The sequence below is a fragment of the Taurulus bubalis genome (assembly GCF_910589615.1).
Source record: "Taurulus bubalis genome assembly, chromosome: 3".
NCBI lineage: Eukaryota > Metazoa > Chordata > Actinopteri > Perciformes > Cottidae > Taurulus > Taurulus bubalis.
The window spans coordinates 33,364,631-33,385,812 of record NC_136591.1 but is presented as its reverse complement, the minus strand read 5'-3'; the positions used below and the strand labels follow the sequence as shown (position 1 = coordinate 33,385,812).

Sequence of the window (21,182 nt, the reverse complement as noted above, 5' to 3'; positions counted from 1 at the left end):
TTTTTGGCAGAGCCTCTAGCATTGTAAAGTGGGCTATCAATCAAGTAGCTTGCAGCAGCAACCCGGTAAACCAGGATAACAATATGGCCAACACCGAGTGGAAGACGCTCCACGTGTCAGCCTACAGTCTAACGGTTTGTTTTCTGGTCCAGAGGTTCAACTGGGAGGACAGAGCTCAGTGTGTGAGGAGCTGATTGGTTAATATCTCCGCCACTCGGAGCAGGAGGAATGTGCGAGGCTCGCTCCCCTGCACTCATCTATCCCCACCTTGAAAAACGCAAATCAAACAAAACAAAGAAAATTTAAATAAAAAATCCCTTCATTCAGAACAGCCAGAGAATGAGAGATGGAGCAAAGTGCATCCAAAACGAGACACTAAAACATTTAGGAAACACTTAAAACACAGACAGATGGTTGAACATGTTAAATGAACTTCCAAATAGACAAATGAAGCAGAGGAGGTGGAGGAGGTCGGAGGGACTCGTCTCTCATCCACACGGCTGAGTAGTACAAGCAAGACGTGACGTCACACAAGATGGATGCCAGAATTAGGTGGCGCAACGGTGGAAGAGTGGTTGCTTAGGTTTTGCCATTTGTTTGGGGTTTTGTTTGTTTGTTTTTTAGTACCAGGCAGGTCCAGCAGGAAGCTGAATGGAATTAGTTGGGTAGGATGTTGCTGTTGTTGCTTAGTTTTCCAGCTGTGGGAGGACGCATTATTACGGCTGTATTTTACATTTCTGTTAAAAATGGAGAAAAAGAAGCAGCAGCAACAATGAAGGGCTGGTCAAAAAACAAAAAAGCAGACAAAAGTCGAGAGAAAGGTACAGATTGAGGAGAGAGGCAGAGATGAGAGGAGCCAAGAGGTTGATGAGGTTGGGCGACATGGTTTTACATTTTAAATCGTTAACGTGGGATCTGGTTTGCCTTTAAAAGGAGCGTATTGATGCTGATGAAACTATTTACGACCAGAAATCTCAGTGGGGGTCAAAGTGTTCAGATGAAAATGTGCTCAAAGCAACCAAATGGTCCAAATGTTTAAGGATTCAAGGATATAATATACAAAGAGAATAGGAATGCCTTCGATAACAATGGTTTAAATAATGGTTCTATATGTTTTTTGTCTTATATGATATAATATAAAGGATAATATATTATCCAATACATTATTTTGCTTTAAAGTCACATTTGTATGGCAGCAAACTAAAAGCATTTTAATTATAAGTTAATGTTTTGATTTATCAATTAACTGTTTACTTCATAAAATGTCAGAAAGAAATAACAAAAATGTGCATCACAATTTCCAAAAGCTGAAAGAGAGAATAGAAATTGCTTTTTTGTTCTGTAATTTTCTGTCAATCAAGTAACCAATTAATTGCTTCAGCTCTAGCTGTAAGTAACACCTCTTTCGAAGACAAACTGGTTTTTCATCCGTTTTTCAAATCCATATTTTACTCTATTCACATTAATTCAGTCATTCTTTATTTCTTAAGGTGGGTGATCTGTTTGACCCTTTCCACTGAAACAGAGAAGAAGAAAAGCTCAAATCACTATTTCATAACAGTCTTTTATATATATTATTTTAAGTTTCTTTAAAAGGCAGAACATTTAGTTCCAACATCTACTAGCTGGGTTACAGATTTTGAGTTACATGAAAGACATTGAGATGCATTATCGAGCTTGAGATATTTTATCTATGTCGCCCACACCGTGAGAGAGAGAGAGAGAGAGAGAGAGAGAAGGAAAGATGAAGAAGGAGAGGGAGCGAGTGAGGTAGACGAGCCTGTAGCAGCCGTATCATGGTGTGCTATCCTACCTGATCCCCTTCAGGAATCTCCTGGATGGAAGGAAGAGGAAGGAGGAGGAAGAGGAGGACACGTTCACAGGACAGAGAGAAAACACGTCAACAGCTACAGTATGGACACAGCCATGTAACACACATACTACACACACACACACACACACACACACACACTTTGACACAGACATGGTCATGGTTCCCACACATGAAGACATCTTGATTCCGTTAAAGAACATAACTGAAGGAGGTCAGTGAAAACCACATCTGGTCCAGAAAACATCGCACAGGGTGTTTGTGAAATATATCACATTCGGTTTGAGGCTTTTAGAGATCTTTATAATGTCCGCTTAAAAGGGAGAGTTCCAATGATTTTGCGGTGGGATTGTATGAGGTACTTGCATCAGTCCAGTCGGTTCAAGTGTACGCTGCATTTACAGTAGTTTCACCGCTTTACCGTCATCGGAGTGAATCCGAACTAACCCATTAAAAACAGCAAGATCACACAATAACACTAACTAACTGATCGAGGCAGCGGTCGGTTCAGAAAGGAAAAAGTACCTTTTTTGTCAGCGGAGTCTGACTTTGAGAGAGCGTATAGACGGCAGTTCAGCTCCCTGTTGGAAAGGCCCGAAGGTTAAGTGGTGAAAACCTTCAAAATATAGCGCACGCGTCTATAACACGTCTTGCTGAGGCCCCGTCCACAGCAGTGCTTTGCTCCCGCGCTCGTTTCTAAACCGGGGGCGTGCAGAGCGCCATCTATTGTGAGTAATACAGCGACTATTGATAAGTACCTCATACAATCCCACTTCAAAACATTCCAACTATCCCTGGAGAATGAAATTCATCATTAAAACGGGCAACAAAGTACACTTTGAAAAATGAACTGATTGCCCGACACCAACTGCATACGATGCTTCATGTTAAAACTGAATTAAAATTGCTTTTAAGAACTGGAGCGTCAATTCTTAAAAACACCAGCTGGAAGTAAATGAGCTCACGAGGAACTTAACGAGTGTGAAGGTGTTTAAATGTGCAGGCTGAATGAGAAAAAAAACAAAAAGGGAAAATGAATCATTGAATAAAGTCATTAGCATTTCAACTGGGAATTTTTGAGACCGTATAATTACCAGAAAGTGTGACCGACAACAAAGTCTTGGAGTGCTTCACAGCACAAAGCAGGAATGTTCTGGGAAAATCTGCCTAAACCTTTCAGTTTTTGAGTAACTGGTCGAGCTACGGAGTTTATTGGGAAATGAGGTCTCACTATAAAGAGGACCAACACTATCAGACAATGTTGTTCCTCGTTCTCTGTGATGATACAAAGTCAAACACTTAATTTGATAATCACACACTAATGTTTAAAAGACGCCGCTGCAATCCATTAGGGGAGACATTAACAAAGTAATGCAGTTAAGAGGTTTCAGGATGCAAAGCACTGGACGAGCACGCGTCCATCTCCAGCACATCGCACACTCAAGCTGGTCACAATAACTCTATTATTCAGGATTAAGTTCTCCAAGATCTCAACAGAAATAGCACATCTTAAAGCCTGAAGCAGGAAGGTTGAATGCTCCCATATTCCTCAGAAGCTAAAAATATTTCCCGAAACTCTCTAAGACTGAAATCCTCCTACATACAGACGGAAATAGATTAAGTCTGAGTGCGTTTTCTCTCACGACTTCGCTGCATACCAACGGCAATGAATAGATGGCTACCAGCTGAACAAATAGAAGTGAATTGTACTAATGCAAGAAGAATTGGCATTTACTGAGCCTTAAACTTAATAAGGAGTGTGTGAACATTTTTTTCAACAATCCTCTGATCGACAAAAGACCTTTTTTTTGTCTTACTGCTGGCATTCTTAGCAAGCACCATGTTAAATGGGGCTCTGTATCGGGCTTCAACTCTTATGAAAAAGAAAGAAAAATATCAAATATTGTACTTTTTACTCCAGATACTTTGCAAATTCTGATTTATAATACAAATTATAAATTAACAAATACATTACTGTATAATTATAATATTTATATAAAAATGTGATCCAACTTCGCCAGCTACAACATTGAAAATGATTATAATCTAGTCAAATAAAACATATTCTTCTGAAACATGCTACTTTCCATAATGAGTACTTTTGGTATATTCTGGTACTAATTCTGTGTAAAAGAATAATTATGCCACCACAGTTTGCTTCATATTCTCTGACAGGTTTGTTGTGTTCTATTAAGTTTGATTTCGTTCTGAAAGGTTTATGCATGGGTTGCCGTAAAAACGCAGCTATCCTATTAGCACCAGTGTCAACTAGGTTTTTTTAACTGATTTCTAACTAATGATCAATGACAGCGCCATGCTAACGGAAGTTTCGCAGAGACTATGTTGCTTCATAGCAGGCTTCACATCGCAAGCATTTCAAACGGACAGGTCGACAAACAGTGGAGAGAACGCTGCAAGAAACATACACGTATACACACTTGCACAACTACAGGTATAGTAGTTTGTAAGAAAACAGTGAGTTTTGGGGAATTAAGCGCACAAAATTTCAACAAAAGAGTATGAAATATAAAAATAACAGCACTAATTAAGGAGCAGACAGAGATAATGCACAAAATGAATATGCCAGATTACTTCCAAATATTACAGCACACACACACACTCACACAAATAAGATTTGAAAAGAAGTGTTACTGACCTGAATGACTCCCTCCATCATGCTCACCATCTTGTTTACGATGGCAATGACCTTGTGCGTCCTCTCGGACGGTGACATGTCGGGCCGGTAAGTGGGCGACAGGACGTAGCGGCAGGCCATGTACAGGACGTAGGTGGGCGAGAGTTTGAAGTGGACCGTGGAGCTGTTGGTGTAGTTGATGATGGCGGACAGGAAGGTGTCTTCAGCTGGACGGGCACACAAGAGGATCAGACCATCAGACCACCAACATCAACATACGATGCTCTCAGACACTAAATAACCAGTTGTCTGACAATCAACTTTTGGAGAAACAGCACCTGGCCTCGCGCCGGCCAATCCCGTAATTGGCGATCGGAACCGGGAAGAGGAACGGCCGAAATGCAACGAAGCGTACAAGTTATGTTGCACTTGTAGTCCCTAGATTTAGCCTCGTGCACCAGTTTTAAACTGTTTTCGATAGGCCTCGCATCCTGTTAAATGAAAGGTCTTTTTTAAATCTGACGACGCAAACAGTCCATCACTCGTAGGACCCGTCATACATGCGGTGAGACGTCACACAAATGGGCCATTTCAGTGACACTCCCACACGTCCGGATTCGGTGTGAATGCAGCCCAGGAATAAGAAACGTCGACACTAGCTTTAGCCGTTTATCCCCCAAAACATCTCTTCTGAAACCAAGCAAGTGTCAAATTGAGCATGGGTGCATAATAGCTCTAAGTGCATAATTTATCATCTTTAAAAAAGAAACTATTCACCGTGTTATCACTGTGCAATTACAGGAAACAAAAGCCTTGAGGCTTTAAAGTGATCCAGCTGATTTACTGCCAAATACGACTGGCACATTTTACAACGTAAAATATAATCTAGACACTGAGACAAGTTGCTCATTTTCTCTCCGTCTGTTTATGGAAGTCGTATTAATGTCTCAAAATGAATAATTTCTTCCTGAAGTCATCAGGCAGTGCTGTGAGAAGGAACAAAACACTAACTCTGTATTGGAAATGTAGACAGTCAGCAGGGTGAGGGGAAATGTGACCCACATTTACGACATTATTATTTTGACCACACACACACACACACACACACACACACACACACACACACACACACACACACACACACACACACACACACACACACACACACACACACACCACTGCAGAAGAGCAGTCAGGTTAGCAGAATCAGTCAAGTGCATTGTAAAGAGGGTTCAATAGTTTCCAGCTATTGACTGTTTCACTAACACGGCGGAACAGAAACACTAATACTTACAGTTGTCTCTGAACTCGATGCCGGCTGGCAGAGTCAGCTCGGTTCTGTCTACTGAAATGTCTTGAGACCTAATGAGACAAAATAACACCATGAGAAGGGAATAGAACACGAAACGCAGAGACTGAGGAGAAGAGGACTGGAGCGAGGATAAAGATGGACGAAGAAGAGCGTCTCACCTGCTGTCCTGCTGCTCTCCTCTGATCATGGGTTTGACCATGCCGCGCTCCATCTCCAGCTTCCCTGAGCTCTGCACACATACACACACGCAACACAGTGTCAAGTAGCTTCATTTCATTTCCCTGTACAGATGTAAATAAGATGTAAACGACTTGTGTTATGAAGCTTCAGTCTCACTCTTATAACTACTAACAAACAGCTTACACAACATGCAAAGGACATTGTTTTGACAGTTTCCTGGTTCTCTAGTGGATCAAATATCTCTATTTGCTCTATAAAATCAACAATAGTATGTATAAAATGGCATTCAACACATTGCAAACCTACATAGAGGCGACAAACAGTGAACTGATTAATCAGGAAAGTAATCAAAAGATTAGTCAATATGGTAAATATTTAAGGGAATTGCTATTCTAAGCGCTCGATTTATTACTAAAAATACACAATTTTCACAACTAGGGATGCACCTTCTTTTTCTCTCCTGATTTTGACCCTTCAACTAAAAAGGTACAATACAATACCAATCTGTTATCGACTGTAACACGTGTGCGTGTGTGTGTTACCTTGCTGGTGGGCAGTGCAGCTCCACTGTGGACGTCTCCGTGAAGGTCAAAAGTGGTTTCTGGCACGCTGCTGCAGCAGAGACACAGACATGCAGCGGTTTAGTTGAGGAGCTGTGCTCTCCACATCTGACTTTTCATTACTGACAACGACAAGAGCTCAGACTTAATCCAGACAGACACACACACACACACACACACACACACACACATACCCTCACTTATCTAACTTTTCGTCTGGGAGGAGTGAACTGAATCAGAGATGCAGAGAATGAACGGCTCACTAATACGCAGATAGAAGCGTTTGCTTTATACATATGCACACACACACACACACACACACACACACACACACACTTACATAACAGTCTAATTAGATGTCGAGAGGCCACGTCGGCAGACCTGACGAGCACTATTTGCAGCAAAGCTAGCACGGCGAGTGTGTGTGTGTGTGTGTGTGTGTGTGTGTGTGCGTCTGTGCGCTCGTGCGTGTGTGTGAGTTTAAGTGACAGTAATTGAGTTTGACAGCGTCCGGGTTAAAAAGACAGGCTTCGGCTTTTCACGCCCCACATGCCAGGAGGTCATCAATGTCAGATAAACAGTACAACACCAACACACAAAGCGTTTGTTCTGATTGCTAAAGTCTGATTGTTCTGTCAATCACAGCCAAGTCAAACCAACAGGCAAACCGAAGCACCATGTTTATCGAGTGGACTTTAGAATGTTTGGGAAATATTTAGCTTAAAAAAACATCCCAGATAAGGGATTGCTGGCAATGTCCAATCAAAACAAACGCGGTTGGCAGATTATGTTTCTTTCCAGACATCTGGTAGATTAAAGTCCGGAACGCTCAGATGCTACAAGATCATCTGTTCCACTGCCAGCAGCACCTGGTGCCAAATAGCTCCGTTCTTACAACAAAAAAATGAAAACAAATCTGCCGTTTGCGCCAAATCGTGGCTCTAATCGTTCCACACATCATGATGTGTCTCCGGCTCACGTGCAATCGGTATCCTTGTAAGTTTGCACAGCAGAACATTGGAAAGCAGCCCAGAAAACCACAGGGATCCACTTCCACCACATCAGGCTTGACAAACGGCGGCCAGCGTTAATGTTACTCGCCAGATATATACTTTTTTATATAGAGACTTTTATAGGGAATTGTAAAATCCCTCTCACTTAAACAGGAAAAACTCATAAATGCCTCAACTCATAGAGGTCTGCGACAGTAAGAGCAGCTCCTCTCTGAAATTGCTGAGTATGCCGAAGTTGCCAATTTGACATTATTGACAAATCCACTTCTCGTTTATGTAAAGCAGCAATCATTCATATTTTAGCCATGAGCTAAACCAGCCATTTCACATACATTAATTAAATAAGCTATAAAGTTAAGAGCTAACTATTTAAAATCAAATTAGAGTAGTAACCTATCAGATCACATTCTACGTAGACTGCCAGCCTTAGAGAGGCCCAAGGGCCAATCAGCACCTCGTGCCAAAACAGAAAAAAAAGGTGATGTGTACCTGAAATTGATGGCCTGAATATAACATATTAGTAACAAAAGACGACTAAACACAAAAAGTAAGTCCATGAATGAAAACCCGTAGAAGAGACTCTCAGACCCTCTGAGGACCCCTGAGGGAGGCGGGCCCCCGTTACAGACCGCACGGCTAAATATGTGAATAACTTCATGTCGCTATTCAATTTGTGGTTAAAAAAAAAATAAGTCAAAGACTCTCTCGATGTGAACGCAACAATGTTGTGTCAAGAGAAACCAGAATACTTCTCATCGTCATTTGAAAGAACCAATTCATGCAGAAACAGAGCTACTTACAGTACACACCTCTCTCTTTCTTGCGGTGTTAGTCATACATTGAGTCATTAAAGGGCCATTCACTTCTAATTCAAAACCCCTTTCTTGTCTTTCACTCATCCCCAGCCACCTCACGTAGTCTCTTCTCCGCTTATCTGGTGTGCTCCCTCTTTCCTTCTCCTGTGAAGTGTGTGAAACGACAGCGAGCAGGAGGCCACACCCAACGCCATGCTGATCAGATTAGAGGGCAGCCCGCCTGCCATAACTCTAGACCTCCGCTCTTCCTCTCCTCTCATTTCCTCATTCGCCCCTGTCAGTCCAACCCAAAGACTTCCCTCCTCCCTCTTTTTCTTCCCTTCATCTCTCTCGCTCTGCCCGCCAACTCCAAACCTCATCCTCTCCTCCCTTCATCTGCAACAACACCCTCTTCTTTTTTTATGTTGAGGGAAACAGTGAGTTGGAAGGATGAGAAGCAGAATAAAAAGGGGGTTGAAAGAACAAGAGTGGCGGTGCGTTAGAGGTGAAGACCGCCTCGCCTCCCGCTCCTTCTCACCCAGACTTGTGTCGGCTCCTCATCATGGCGGCTGGCTCTCTCTTCCCTCCCTGGTCGAACATGGGGTCCACAAACTTAAAGACGTGCGCCGAACCAAACTGGAGGGTGGAGCCCGAACGCAGCACCGTGGTCTCGTTGACTCGTTGCCCGTCGACAAAGGTGTCGGCGTCCGGGCCGTGAGGCGTCACGGTCACCATGCCTTCACTGTGCATGAGGTTGCAGTGGTGGGGCAGGATCCCCGGGCCGAGCAGCTGGAGACAAAAAAACAAACAAACAATGGAAGGTACGTCACCAGGAAGAAGCTCACGCTTTAACAGCAGCTACAGTACACCAAGGGCTTCACTTTAGTCAAACTGAAATTGTAAGTTTAGTTTGCTGAGAAATGTGATTACATCTCCCCTGTGTTTGTTTTGACTTGTGTACTTACCAAAAAGATTAAATGTAAGCAGTGTATATTTTTTTTCTCCAGTGACGGCGACTCCGTCCACTTCTTAGTTGAATGGTGGTTAGCATCGCATATACAATTGACGAGCATATTGCAGACTAATTTGAGCTTTCTACGGGGATCTAACATTATCATTTATTAAAAGTATGGCGTTTGTTGTTTGGTTGTCTTACCCATGTGCCATCTGGGGTGGGGGAAAGGAGGAGGGGTTTTTTCAAAGACTGGAAGGGCAAATAAGAGCCCTTTGTCAGGCAGATGATGAAAGTCACAATATACATGGATAAACAAGAATACTTTGTAAACTGATGTTAATTTGATCCATGTCCAGTAATACATGTCTGTAAATGCTGATGATTTGCTTGTATAATCAATCTAACCGCCATTATTAAGAAATGTAAATTTGAACACAAAAAAGTGTTTGTATTTCCCCACTCAAAAAGTGAGACAAAATGCACTCTTTATTCACTCACATTGACTGAACAAGCGTTTTGTGTGATGTGGTTACCTGGATGGCTCCGTCCTCTGTGCAGTCCGAGCCGACCTCGGTGATGCTGTGCTGAAGCCGGTACAGCTTTGGTTTGTCCCGGGAGTCGGACCCGTCTAGACGCGCGCACAAAAAACATTCAAACATTTAGCACATCTCCTCAGGTCAACGAGAAAACTGTGGTACACACAATCAGCCTTGAACACTCGCGTCAACTTTCCTCACACAGCTGACAGGAAAGAGCCAATACCAGATCGGAGTACAGTGGGCTATACACTGCTAATGTGGCAAAATAAACAGGGGGTGGCTGGTTGGGCTGCAGAGCAATTATTGATTATTAGTAAACAGGAGTTTAGTAAAAAAGCGGCATATTAGTTCACCAAAGAAAAAAGGGGAAGCATTGGCTGCTCTGGGGGAAGGAAAAAATAAAAGGGTATCAGAAAAACATACCATAATAGCATCTAAAAATATAATATAACAAGGCTACCAGGACAGCGTGGCCTTCACAGTGATTTAATGAGGTTTGAGGAAAAATCATGGCTACCAGCATCTGTGAGAGCACCGTTGAGGTTCAATAATAATACGCTTCATGTTCACACTCAAGTGTAATACTCCAAAAGCAATGCTTGATTTGTAGCTTTCTACATCAAATCTTGTGACTTTGTTTAAGAATGCACTGTACAGAGTATTTACTAGCAGAGACAGTTGAGTGCAAGGTCCGAAATCTTAAAAGCATTTGAAAATGATTTATGTTTCAGTATAACTGTCAATACAAATGCAATAGTCTTCCAATGACTACTTTAGAATGTCTTAAAAACGTTTTTTTAGCAAACTGCTAAGTATACATTTTATTCAAATCTAATTTGGGGAAATTCACTAATTTATTTTCTCGCTGTGAGTTAGACGGCGACATTGATACAACTCTCATGTCCGTACGGTAAACATAAAGCTAAAACCGGCAGCCGGTTGGCTAGTTCTAGCTTAGACTAGGTGGATGTAGTTACCCTTGGACAGAGCCAGGCTAGCTTTTTCCCCCCGTTTCCAGTATTTTGGCTAAGCTAAGCTAGGCTAAGCTAATTAACAGAGATTTCATATTTATCATCCTCTCATCTAACTCAGCACATTTATTCCAAAATGTCAAATAATTACTTTAAACTGATGTAATAAAGAAACTGAAAACTCTAGATTGCTAATAGCTGTACATATAGACTGCTACAGGAATGAGTCCCAAAACCCAGCAAGGAGTCAGCTTTTTCTTTTTTTACACTTTAGGTTCCCTCGTCTCAATGTCAATGTGTTTTCTTGAATGTGTTTTTGGTTTGATGCCTGAAATAAGCTCTGTAGTTAACACACGCTTAAGAAATACTAACTTTTTGTACTATGACAGTAAATACCCATCTTGGGAGTGTACGTGTCTCAAAGAAGGCATGGCCAAATTTGACTACTAAAAGTCTGCCTTTATCGTAGCGGTGGTGACATTATGTCAGGTTACCGTGGTGTAGTCACTTATAGCCCAACGTTAGCTTTGTATTTCTGGCAATTGTATTCACGCTTCCAAAAAACAAAATGATGCTCGTGCCACAGAGCTTGTTTCAAATCCAAAAGGAAAAACCCCATTGGCTTTTTGTCGAGGGAACTAGGGCGGTGCCAACTTCCAACTGGGGAGTCACTGCACCCCCTCGCAATAATCCCATCAGCCATTGCAACAGACACAGAGGAGGTGTGGTGGAGGTTTTTACCTTCGTGGTGCCGATAGGCGTAGTAGGCATAGTGATTCCCTCGCCCTAGGCAAACAGGCAGGCAGGTGCGGAGGTAGAAGGACACATGCACAAGACCCCACACGCACACACACACGCAAACATACAAACCATGCCATAAGAAGGTGGGAAAGAAAACAGACACATAGCAGAGGGTGAAAATGCAGCAAGGAAGAAAAATGCAGCATTACCTTGTTAACCCATTAATTGGATGGAGGCATACAAGCACGCACGCACACACAAAATGTTTCTGAGCACCTTTCACTGTCTACTTTTGCGATGTAATGCAATACTATGTTACCAGACAGTATGTTCTAACCCTAAATTAACTTTAAAGGATGAGCATTCATTTCAGCTGCAGGTAACCGTAGCTACAGTCATTCCTTTACAGCCTCATACACACACGAATCAAAGCCGTTTGGTTTTGATCTAAATTGGTTATCAAGGACGCAGGACACACACTCACTCACTCACTCACTCACATACACACAGTCTCAGCACCCATTATTTATTAGAGCCACCAAATAAATTTTCCATCTTTTCCACAGACTGCGACCCTCCCCATCAGCCTGACAGGGAATGATGTAGATGTGTTAGTATATTCTTGGACTGGACTGAGAAGTGTTTGGGTCGCCATCAGCCCAGATAAGTGAATGATATGAGGCACATGACAAACAAAGAGGAAGCTAAAGAGAGAGGGATCAGTAGCAAGAAACAAGCTGTTAGGGCTGGTCACATTTAGGAAGGTTAAGCTGTCGTTTCCCCAAGATGCCGCTTCCCAACCGCCTTTTCTATAAGCATCACAGTGCTGTTTCCACGCCGGGATTTCTTCACTACATTCCAGGAGTTTGTTGTTGTTGCGACTTACCTTTTGTCGTACTCCAAGCCTCTGACCCTACCCAGTCTGCTTCTAATTCAGACATCGATATTCCTCCTTTTCTCACAGGGACGCATGGGCGTACAATTAACACAAACCTAATGTTTGTGTTAAGATCACTGAAACTAAATGAATCACTCTATTTTACATCTCTTAATTAAAATGTCACCATAAATAAATCAGGTACACTAACCAAAAAATTATAAATAAATAAATGATGCGGTCCTCAGGGGAACTGAATGAATTCTTACATTTTTGTAAAATAAATTATCAATGAAATTAAACTGAGTTATAATACCGTAAAGCAGGGGTGTCAAACATACGGCCCGCGGGCCGGATCCGGCCCGCCAGGGGATCCAGTCTGGCCCACAGAATAATTGCAGCCGGTATACGGTATGAATTGTTCACATACCGTCATACCGGTCACTGCTGTTTGGCAGCAACAATATTTAATGTTCACAGCTTGAAGCTGAAGGAGCAGCGGACCGAGCTACTTACGTCTCATGTTAACTCATTTGACTCAGGGTGTGCAAAAAATGACATCGCCAAAAGGCATGCTGGGTAAATGGCACCGCCCACACAGGAAGACTTTTCTTGTGAAGGAAGAAGTCTTTTCCTGTGCAGCACAGTGGGCGGGCTTTACCCATCATGCCTTTTGGCGATGTCATGTCTTGCACACCCTGAGTCAACTTATATCCGTGAGACGTAAGTAGCTCAGACCGCTGTACACGTATCTGAGACTGTAAACATTAAATGTTGCTGCCGGCTGAAGAATGACAATAGTCGTTACGGCTGCGCATGCGCCACTAGTATCAAGGTATTCCCCTGGGTCCTAAATCCCTCCAGGTTAGAACCCTATGTACCAATCAAAACAGCTGCTGGCCAGTTGCGAGCGAGTGGTGAATAACGATGGCGGTGACGGTCCTTTTCGACGTCAATAAATGAATGTGTTTATTTGGAAAAAAAATGCCGTGATGTACCGCGAAACCGCCAGAATCTTACAAAATACCGTGATATGAATTTTTGGCCATACCGCCCAGCCCTAGGGCACGCTATACATTGACCCAGAGTCAGAATTCATTAGACCACTGACATTACTATAAATATTGCTCAACTGAGAGGGAATCTGCAGAGGAGAGCCCAGGCAGGTAAACAGTGGGCTGATGTCTGAATTTTTGGTCTTTATGTTTCTAGTTTATTGTAAAAATACCTTAAAATAGGGTTTATCATCCAAAAACCTTCACCAATGATTTAAACATAGAGAAATATTGTCATTATGTATGCGTTAATATGCTGTGATTTTACTGGTCCGGCCCACTTGAGATCAAATTGGGCAGCATGCGGCCCCTTCACTAACATGAGTTTGACACCCCTGCCGTAAAGCATAAAAAATAAGAAAACAAAAAGACATGTTTTAGTTCTACCCACTTCTAGCCATGATTGTACCGACTTATATTTTGCAGAGAGGCCACTGAGTAAAATGTGACAGGAGTTTAATTTTTGCATTTTTTAAAACTCCTCAAACCTTCTTGCGGTTCAGAAGATGATTTTATTCAGTCAGTGTTCATAAAACAGTCTGATGTTAACTGTAGCTCCAGGATTCTGGCATATTCTTTTTGTTAAACTGGGTCACTACATTTACACGTCTGGTGCAGGATTTGTAATGCAGACTCAAATTCAGTTGAACTCTGTTTTGGATTGTTAATACAAATATATATGTCTGCAGATTGAGCTAAAAAAACATAACTGCATAGAGCTTGATCCATATCGCCTTTGTTACATTATTTAAATATTGAGGAACGGTCTAATATTTCCCTCACAATTGGGTGAGGTATAGGCTCACAATTGTATGTTAGATTATACTTAATATTAGTTGTGCTTGAGCATCAAGGACTCAGAATGTAGCTGCAGCTATTTTGAGCAGAGGTAGCACATCTAGAGGTGAATTGAGCTCATTTTAAGAGCTGCCTCCAAAATATACTGCAGCAAGTCTCAACCCCCTGCTGTCACCTTTATACAGTGAGTGGAAATCCCATGCTGGAGGGAACAGAAACCACAGAACACACGTGATTCACTCACATTAGCACATGTAACCTTTGAGTGACCCTGCATGTCATCTACTGCAGCTGCCCTGCTGCCTGCTGGCCACCACCTGTCACAGCAGCAGTGCTCATCCGAGTAGCGACGGATGGGGTACTAGACCCAAGACGTCACAGATGCAGCAGCAGGCATTGAGGGTGTTGTGTGTGGGGGTTTTACCTGGGCTCAGCTCCACCAAGTAAGGCAGTTTCTCTGGCGGCAGTGAGCTGGTGCTGCCGTCCTTCCCTCGCAGGCCTTTGTCGTCCGCTTTCCTTCCCTTCCTCCCTTGGTAGTCGGGGGGTCTCTTCTTCAGCTGGAACACCAGTGCTCCTGATACACGACATGATAAAAGCTTTAGCATGTCACACTGAAATGTCCTATAAGACTGAGGAGGTGAGAAGCCACGAACACAGCTGTAATGGCCGTAAGGCAGCAGGTGGGGGCGGTAGAGGCCAAGAGAAGAGCAACTGAGTCTCAGAGAACTACATTTAAAATATTTTTTGTGAGGTGTGTGTGAGAGAAAGCATGTTTCTAAGTGCGCGTGTGTTACCTCTGTCAGCAGGCCAGTCCCTGAAGATCTGCAGTGGACACTCAGAATCGTCCAGAATCACCTCCTTGCCCGACTTATCATCTTGCTGCGAAGAAAACACAGAAAACAAATCAGTCACTTAAGCAATTAAATACACCCAATTCTACCAGTGGCTCTATCTGAGTTGGCAAAAATTGTTTGCCTCATAAAACACAAACAAGGGAGCCAAAAAAGATTTGTGCGATCGTGTATGCAAATGTTCTCGGGGCTCTTTAACGAGTGCCAACTATGCAACAATGTAGATTGTCTCTCAGTGTATGAACAAACCTTTAAGTTACTAAACTTAATTTAACGCATTAGGTTGTCTGAAATATACAGTGTACACTGGATACAAATGGAGATGACTCCTTGATGGCAGAAGACACATTTTTAAGTTGGCATGAGTCATTACAAACAGTTTGAACAGGTTTTGAGAACAAAGAGCAGAGATGTAGGTTCTCCCTCCCTAATAAAATGATGCTGTAAATATAGCAGTTGTTCTGAAATTCTTTGCAGCGCTGACTGTAGTCTACACCCGTCCTACATCCAGTTCAGCCTCATCTCAGTTAACATCCTCCTCTCCCCAAAACCACACACACACATATACACTAACATGCTACTAGGTAGGAAACTAGTGCTTATTCCTCATGCTCACAAACCTAATGGACTTTCCCTGTGCTTTAGTCTCTTCAGCAAATTGCTACTGACTATCAACTGCGTGTGTGCGTGGGTGCGTTTTAAGAGTGAGAATGTGTGTGCGTGCGTGTAGTCCCAGGAGCGTCTTCCCCTGTATTGGCTGTGGGAGCAGCAGTTATTTCATATGATTGGCCATAGCCAGAGTCCATCCGAGAGGATAGATATGGGAGAGGCTGTTGAGAGGGCAGCCAAGTTCACAGTCACGGCCACATGCACACATACGCATACACTCACTCACAGCCCAAAAGACAGACACATACAAACACAGACCTAGAGCATCTGCTGCTGCTACAGCACTCAGTCTGAAAGCAATTGCATTCCTCCCAAAGGTTTTAGTGCCAAGCAGCATTCTGTTTCAATCTGAAGTGTGTGTGCGTGTGCGTGTGCGTGTGCGTGTGCGCGACCTTGGCTGTCCTCTGCAAAGATGCTCTCAAAAGGAAGATGGATGATGGAGATGTGTTTATTGATGATACAAGAAGATTGAGGTTGTGTTTAGCGGAGACTAAGAGGGTGTAGGTGTTAAGAAGTGGGCAGTGGTCGGCAGTACACTCCCTTTTGAATGTCAAATGCGTATGTTGAATCAGGACAAATAAGGTGCTGCGATCAAATATGTATACTCAATGGGACTCAACATCTGTTGAAGATATCCACTGCAGCTGGAGGAGCTTGTGAATCACAAACAAAACTTGCATATTACGGTACTAAAGCCAAGTTTTCCTAAAAGTAGTTTAACTCATAAAAGAACAGAACAAATGTGATGGTTTTGGTTTGTACTTTGATGGTGTTTTTTTTTAAGTTTCTTTTTAGATGAGGTCCTCAAAGTTAAAAAGGTGAAGGAGCGGCAGTGAGATGGATGAGCGTCGTTACCCGGGCGATGCAGTACTCTGCGGGGTTCTCCTTCTCCAGCCCGTACTTCTCCAGCGCCTCCACCACGGCAAAGTCAGCCGCGTCTCTCGTGGAGAGCAGGATGGTCTTATATGGGATGTTGGGCTTCAGACTGTCGGCGTATATACGCAAAGTGCCTCCTGCAGGAAAGAACGAAACACATATTTTGTTAGTAATTGCACCTTTCTGATAAAATGCCCGTGCTGCTTTAGGCTGTCTGACAGCAGGGTAAAGCGGTGAAAACATTGTAAATATAGCATACACTTGAACTGATATTGATTTATTTATTTTTTTTTGGTGGCTTGTATACTGATGCTGATGTTCCCCCTCCAAAGCAGTACATTGCTTTGCTCCCGTGTTGGTACTCATGGCTGCTTCTCCAAGCTGGCAGTCTGTCGACCGCCACGAGGTAATACACCGATGCTGGATAATAATACGTCTTCTTTAGCTCCAACACCATCCACGCCAATCAATAACGGTAATGATCGGTTCTTCAGGGACATAGAAACCACCATGTTTCTGTGCAGCCATACTGACTTGAACGTATGACATGAATACACAGAACAGGAAATTGAAAGTACTGAATTACATTTTCCTTCAAGGAAAATAGAACCTGCAGACGGAGGGGGGAGGGGGGGAGTCACTGTGGCGCTCGTAAAACATATTTAACGTACCGCACTTTCATACGGAGACACGCGTAGCCGTGTGACCGTGATGTGTCAACTAGAAATGATCGCCTTCGTAAAACCCACATGGGAGTCTTCAGCAAAGCAGAGCGGGGTTTTCGAGAAGCATTATATAAAACGAGCTTGTTTAAAATAGCAGTTACTGCTGGGACAACGTCATCGTCTAACCACAAGCCACCCTGTCCCACCGTGGGTCTGTGTGGACAGTGGTTAAAGCAGTTTTTAGAGTCGGGTTCACTTGTCCATCTGTCTGTCTGGCAGAATGATTGGGCAATGTGTGAGTCACCGGACCAGCCAGCGTGTTTGTTTCATTCATTCAACGTGTGCACGCTTCTTTTAGTGTGGGTCAACATGTCCATTTGGTCTTCTGTGGACCAGCCGAAACTGAATGATCGGTGAACGTACATATAAAAAAAGTGAATACCTAACTTCCCCATAAGCACTACTGGTGGCGATTACAGCTGCAGAACACTCTTTTCCGGCCCTCCTGGCAGATCTTTCGAGCTCCGTCACGCCGGACAAAGAGTGGCAGCGAACTGTGACCTTCGAGTCGCTCTGCAGACTTTGTCTGAGGTTCAAGGCCGCACGAGGACATCGGGACTCGTTTCCGAAGCCAAACCGACTCTGAATCTTTGCATGATGTCACAGTCACTCTGGGAGCAGGTTTTTAGATTTGGCCCCACTTGTCGTTCCCTAAATCCTGATCAGTCTTTTTGTCTCCTGCTTCTGTGAGGTATTCTGTAGTTTCCACCAATGCCGTGCTACATAGTAGGGATGTTATTACCTGGGTGCTACTTGTTTTTTTTAAACCAGGTTCAGCGTGGAGACTCCCTCCATTTTAGTTAGTCTTCTTACAACAGCATCAATCTCATCAAAGCATGTCTACATGTTTCTATTGCTACCTTTCATTAATGACATCCCTACTCTGGTCAACCTCCAACCCCTTGGCCATAACTGTCCGAGTGAGCACACCGCCAAATCTATCCGAGCTTATCTGCGCTGTGGGCGGTGATTCAAAAGGTCTGGAACCAGGCCAAAGAGTTACATTTTTAGCCTCATCTAACAAAATATTTGTACTCCCATTTTCTCAGAATGCTTAAGTGCTCTTTTGTCTTGGCAGGCCATTATATGTCTTTAACTAGGAGGCGATGCAGAGATGGTTGTCCTTATAACAAGTTCACCATCTCTTGCAGGAAGCTCTGGAGGAAAAGAATCATCGAGTTCTTCATCACTCCTTCGACTACGGCCGTGCCTGGGTGCTGCATCTGGGCACACAGCCAGCTGTAAGGGAAAGTGGTTTAAAACTCCCTCGATTTCATAATAAAAAAATCTAATCAAGCTCCAGCAAAAGTGTCTTCATACCCTTATCTGGATCTGTGCCTCGACGCGGTTCTGTCTCAGAGGCGTACGGTGAAGCTTGTTTGTTTATTCTCTGACAGACATGAATGATTGGCTGATCAGAGCTGTAGCTGGGTTTGGAAGGAAATTGTCTGGACACACGTCCACATTTTTTTTTAAAGGGGTCATGAGAAGCTCCACAAACAGGTTCAAGTACCTGAGTCGGGCCTCCCATCGCTGCTCATGAACTCCTGCATGCGTTTCTCCAGTTTCTGCTGGCGCCTCCTCTTCATCACCACCTCTGGGTTGGAGATCGTCCTGGTGAAGCTGGTCTCCGGCATGTCTTTGTAAACCTCAGCCGCCAGGCGACTGTTTTCCCTAAACCATGGAACGAGGGAGACGAATGACATGTTGGAAGTGACAGAATGAGTGAGGGGGAGGGGGAAAAAGAAGATAGATGGAGGAACAGAAAGGTCAAAGTTGATTCTTTCCTCTTTTGGAGCTTTCTGTGCATTTTTTGGGACAAAAAAAAAAACTAGATCCTCTCCAAGGACGGAGAGGATGTATAAGTGCAAGACAGAAAGATGGATGAGCGCGTGTATCCTACCCGTCCTCCCGGGGGAGCGCCTGCTCGTCTCCATCGGGGATCCGGGCGAACTCCTTCTCCCTCTTCTTTTCCTTCTTCTTCTCCTTCTTGGATAAAGTCCTCTTGAAGTTCTGGATCACACCATCCTTCTCCTTCTCCGGACCATTACTCTGACTCTTCTGGTAGAGAGGGGAAGAAGAGTCAATGAGGTGCTCCAAGCGACTCCGAGGAGAAGCCGGCTTCAGTTCGTAATGACGTTTCTGAATGTATAAAAGAGGGAACAAACTGGAGGAGGACAAGCTGGGTTTTCCCATCAATCATCTCACAAAATGACATCTTATTAAGTCAAGTGTAATGAAGCGTTTTGATTTGGTTTTAAACCATATTTATATACGTATACAGTTAGTCATGATAGAAACAGGCTTTTTGACAGACTTGAGATCAAAATACAGACGAAATAAGATTAAAATGGGGGAATCTGTATAATAGAAATACATATAGCTTGTCATATCTTCTACAATGGACAGGAAGCATCTCAACATGATGCGTTTGTTCAATCATCCTGATGAAGTACACAAAAACGTCTCCAAATACCAACGACAACAACAGAGAGAGCAGCCGACCTTAAGAAGGATGTCGTTCTCGTTCTTCAGGACGAAGCGCCCTTCCCTGTCGTCTTTGTTCCAGTTCAGCTGAACAACAAGAGGCTTCTCGTCCAGGTCCAGCTGACGCTCTTCTAACACACACAATCACAGAGACACACACACACACACACACACACACACACACACACACACGCACACGCACACACACACGCACAGACAAACTAGTTAATCTCAGAGTCAACTATGTCATATTATTATTACTCCTAACATTGAATTGGTAAGATAGCTCCGTCTTATCCCGAGTTTGCGGGACTCACCGCCACTGACGTGGACCTCATACAGGGAGTATTTCGGCGAGGACAGCATCCTCATGTCGGGTCTGAACTTCTCGGCTAGAGTCTCGATGACGTCCTGCGTTGTCGCCGTGCTGGACACTCGGATGCACTTGGTGGCAAAGTTGCCGGCAACGCGGTCCTGGAAGTAGAACCGCATCACGCCGTGGAACTCCAAGTCCTGTTCAAGAGAGAGAGATGGATAATGAGTCCATCATGTGTGTTTTACAAACCGTTAACCCGAGGTGGGTGGTTGCAGTGCAGAAGTATATTCTACGGTCAGTTTGTTAATGTTTACATGTGTACAAAAACCTGCTCACTGTGAATATATTTGGCATTAAAGAAAACAGCTTATTCATGTCGAGCCAGCTCCTTGACGATTATTCTTAGATTGTAAAAAAATGAAAGCAGTCGTCAGCAACCAAGAACTGTGCAGGTGACTGTTCAGCAGCCTTGACTGTCACGGGAGAACAGAAGCGACATTGGCTGAGAACCAGGAAGTGCAGTGTGTCAGCAGGTTGTGTGACGACAAGAAAAGAGGGCCGTTTTGTCATTCAGGGACCTGGCGTTCAAACCTCTTTCTCTTAGTTTTGTGCACTGCTGCCGACTTCAATAAACACAGTTTCCTAGAAACGTTTGTTGAAAGATCTGTGTGCGGTGTTAATTCTCATTCATAAACTTCCGGGTAATTATTTTTCATTTACTTGGTTTTAAATGCAGTTTATTTTAGAGGAAGTTCTTATTTTTCCCGATAATAATGACCAAAAGACATATGTTCTTTCCAGGAAACGTCCCTACTTCCTGGCTCATAAATAACGCACTACCCCTTATTGTGTTTTAGGCTTCTCTCACGGTGCTGGCCTAAGGAAACCACTCTCTCGTGCACAAACACACAATGCACAGGCTCAAGCACAGCCAGTGCTGGATGTGAAACAGCAGGCTGAAATAGACGCCCACGGCTATCGACACTGTACGCGCATG

General features: G+C 43.5%; 1 protein-coding gene across 1 annotated transcript in view; it reads right to left on the bottom strand.

Annotated features, from left to right (window-relative positions):
• Positions 1-20,376, bottom strand: part of afdna (afadin, adherens junction formation factor a) — a 61,328-nt gene extending 40,952 nt beyond the window's left edge. The window contains 15 exon segments of the mRNA XM_079215304.1: positions 1,814-1,834; positions 4,488-4,693; positions 5,761-5,828; positions 5,937-6,007; positions 6,501-6,570; positions 8,864-9,114; positions 9,814-9,908; positions 11,532-11,576; positions 14,686-14,835; positions 15,056-15,140; positions 16,637-16,794; positions 18,896-19,056; positions 19,286-19,443; positions 19,888-20,000; positions 20,187-20,376. Of these exon segments, the coding sequence (XP_079071430.1) occupies positions 1,814-1,834; positions 4,488-4,693; positions 5,761-5,828; positions 5,937-6,007; positions 6,501-6,570; positions 8,864-9,114; positions 9,814-9,908; positions 11,532-11,576; positions 14,686-14,835; positions 15,056-15,140; positions 16,637-16,794; positions 18,896-19,056; positions 19,286-19,443; positions 19,888-20,000; positions 20,187-20,361 (1,827 nt within the window). The 5' untranslated portion in view covers positions 20,362-20,376.
• Positions 20,377-21,182: the final 806 nt, after the last annotated feature.